Source organism: Dendrobium catenatum, unplaced genomic scaffold, assembly GCF_001605985.2.
Source record: "Dendrobium catenatum unplaced genomic scaffold, ASM160598v2 original_scaffold_30971, whole genome shotgun sequence".
Taxonomy (NCBI): Eukaryota; Viridiplantae; Streptophyta; class Magnoliopsida; order Asparagales; family Orchidaceae; genus Dendrobium; species Dendrobium catenatum.
Genome location: NW_021349429.1, coordinates 1 through 1,866, shown reverse-complemented (window position 1 = coordinate 1,866; position 1,866 = coordinate 1). Strand labels below are relative to the sequence as shown.

At 39.3% G+C, this 1,866-nt stretch overlaps 1 protein-coding gene across 1 annotated transcript; it reads right to left on the bottom strand.

The window, feature by feature from the left end:
* Nucleotides 1-897: 897 nt before the first annotated feature.
* Nucleotides 898-1,656, bottom strand: LOC110094493 (leucine-rich repeat receptor-like serine/threonine-protein kinase BAM2; the record flags this gene model as incomplete). The annotated part of the gene is made up of 1 exon (XM_020819744.1): nucleotides 898-1,656. A coding segment is annotated over one exon (759 nt), but the record flags the coding sequence as incomplete, so codon positions are not given.
* Between the last annotated feature and the right edge of the window lie 210 nt (nucleotides 1,657-1,866).

The following is a 1,866-nucleotide window of genomic DNA, read 5'->3' as shown; positions in this document are numbered from 1 at the left end:
AGGGAGAGATCCCAAAAATTGGGGTACAAATGAGCAAAACTTGAGCTAGTCTAACAAGTATTGAGGTTGGCTTGCTAAGAAAATGAAATAATGCTTTTATTTGTATTTAGCTCATTTACCTATTAAAGCTAAACATAAATTATTGTGAACATAAAACTTTCTTGAAAGCCTTATATAAATTAGGGAATATGAATGTATCACACATTTATGTATTTATTTATAAATATAGGAACATGAACATGCGTGTTCACAATCTCTATATTTATGCAGATATACAAATATAAACTCATACAATAATACATAAACTCACACATACATACACATGCACATGCACATATGCACACGCACATGCACATATGCACACATACGCATATATATAAATATTATCAAGCTACAATCGAGTCAACCACAATCAAACTAAATCATGTTTGTATTTAAATCATTAAATAAATGATCTTATTAAAAAAATTGAATTCAAGCTAATAATTCAGTTGAGCATGAACAATAAGCATTTTCTAGATATTAATGATATCGGTCAAATACTGATGCAGTGGATCTACAGGGAAACGGACACAGCTTGAGTGTTTTCCCAATCCAGGGAATAAACACACAAATACACAAAGCTTAAGCTTCAAAATGAGAGATAATATTCATTGATGTTGTTTCCTACTACAACCTTCTATATATAAGCCAATAAGAGAATCATCTAGAAACAAGTATAAAACTAAATATACTAATCCTAAGGAAGACTATAGCTAAAATGCTCCGCATCATTCTCCCCTTGCGTCAAAAGAGCTCGACTCCGTCGAGGCTCGTCATCGGGAGAAAGATTATGATCAATCCTCCTGGGTCGAAAACTTGGCGTCTTTGATGCATTAGTATAAACTTATTCATTACCGGCATGAGTACCTTTGACCTGGGAATAATAATTTTGGTTTCATTGCCGCCATCTCCATTTAGAAGGCTTATATCAGAACCATAGGCAGCTACTTTATCATTATTGCCCAAGCAAACAATCATAGATGAATAAGCATAAGCAATTAATTTGCTCTCTCCATTCTCCTCTGCCACATTCAAGATAAATTCAATATTCCTTATGGGCACCACTGAAGTCCATAGGCTTTGGGACTCACCTATCCTCTCAGCTTTACATAATATAAGGGCGTTGAAGTTGCTGAATTGACCGGTGCCTGGGGCGAGGCCAGAGAGATCATTGTAAGGAAAATCCACGGTCGTTAGACTCTGCATCCAAGATATAGATTGCGGAATGCTTTTGTCGATTTGGTTCCTGGAGAGGTTGAGATAGTTCAAGATCTGCATTCCAGTGATCTCCTCAGGGATCTCATTTGACAGATTGTTTCTGCTGAGGTCTATGAAGGTAAGGAAACTACACTTGTTGATCTCCCGAGTAATATGAACGGAAAAGATGTTACCGCTAGAAAGTTGTTGTAGCCGGTCGATCTCTGGCGGCATGTTGCCGGAGAAGAGGTGTTGGTCTTTTAAAAACATCTGGACAACAAAGAAATTACCGATAGAAGAAGGAAGAGGACCAGAGAGGCGATTGTTCGAGAGGATGCTCTGGCCAAGATTAGACGAGATCCGGGATTTGCTGATGTTGGGGAATCCGCCGGCGAAGGGATTATCTTGCAGCTCAACCTGAACGATTTGGAAGGCTAAAGAGGCCTCTCAGGATGGAGCCCTGAAGGTAGTTTTCACTCATGCGGATATGACTTAGAGATGAGCATCGGTTGAAGCACAAATCTGGAGGTTGGAGAAGGCCATCCTCCTCAACGCATCCTACGCCAAAATCCTGGCGGGCTTCATGCACTCAGGAAAATCACTTATTACCGGCGGAATTTTCCGGCG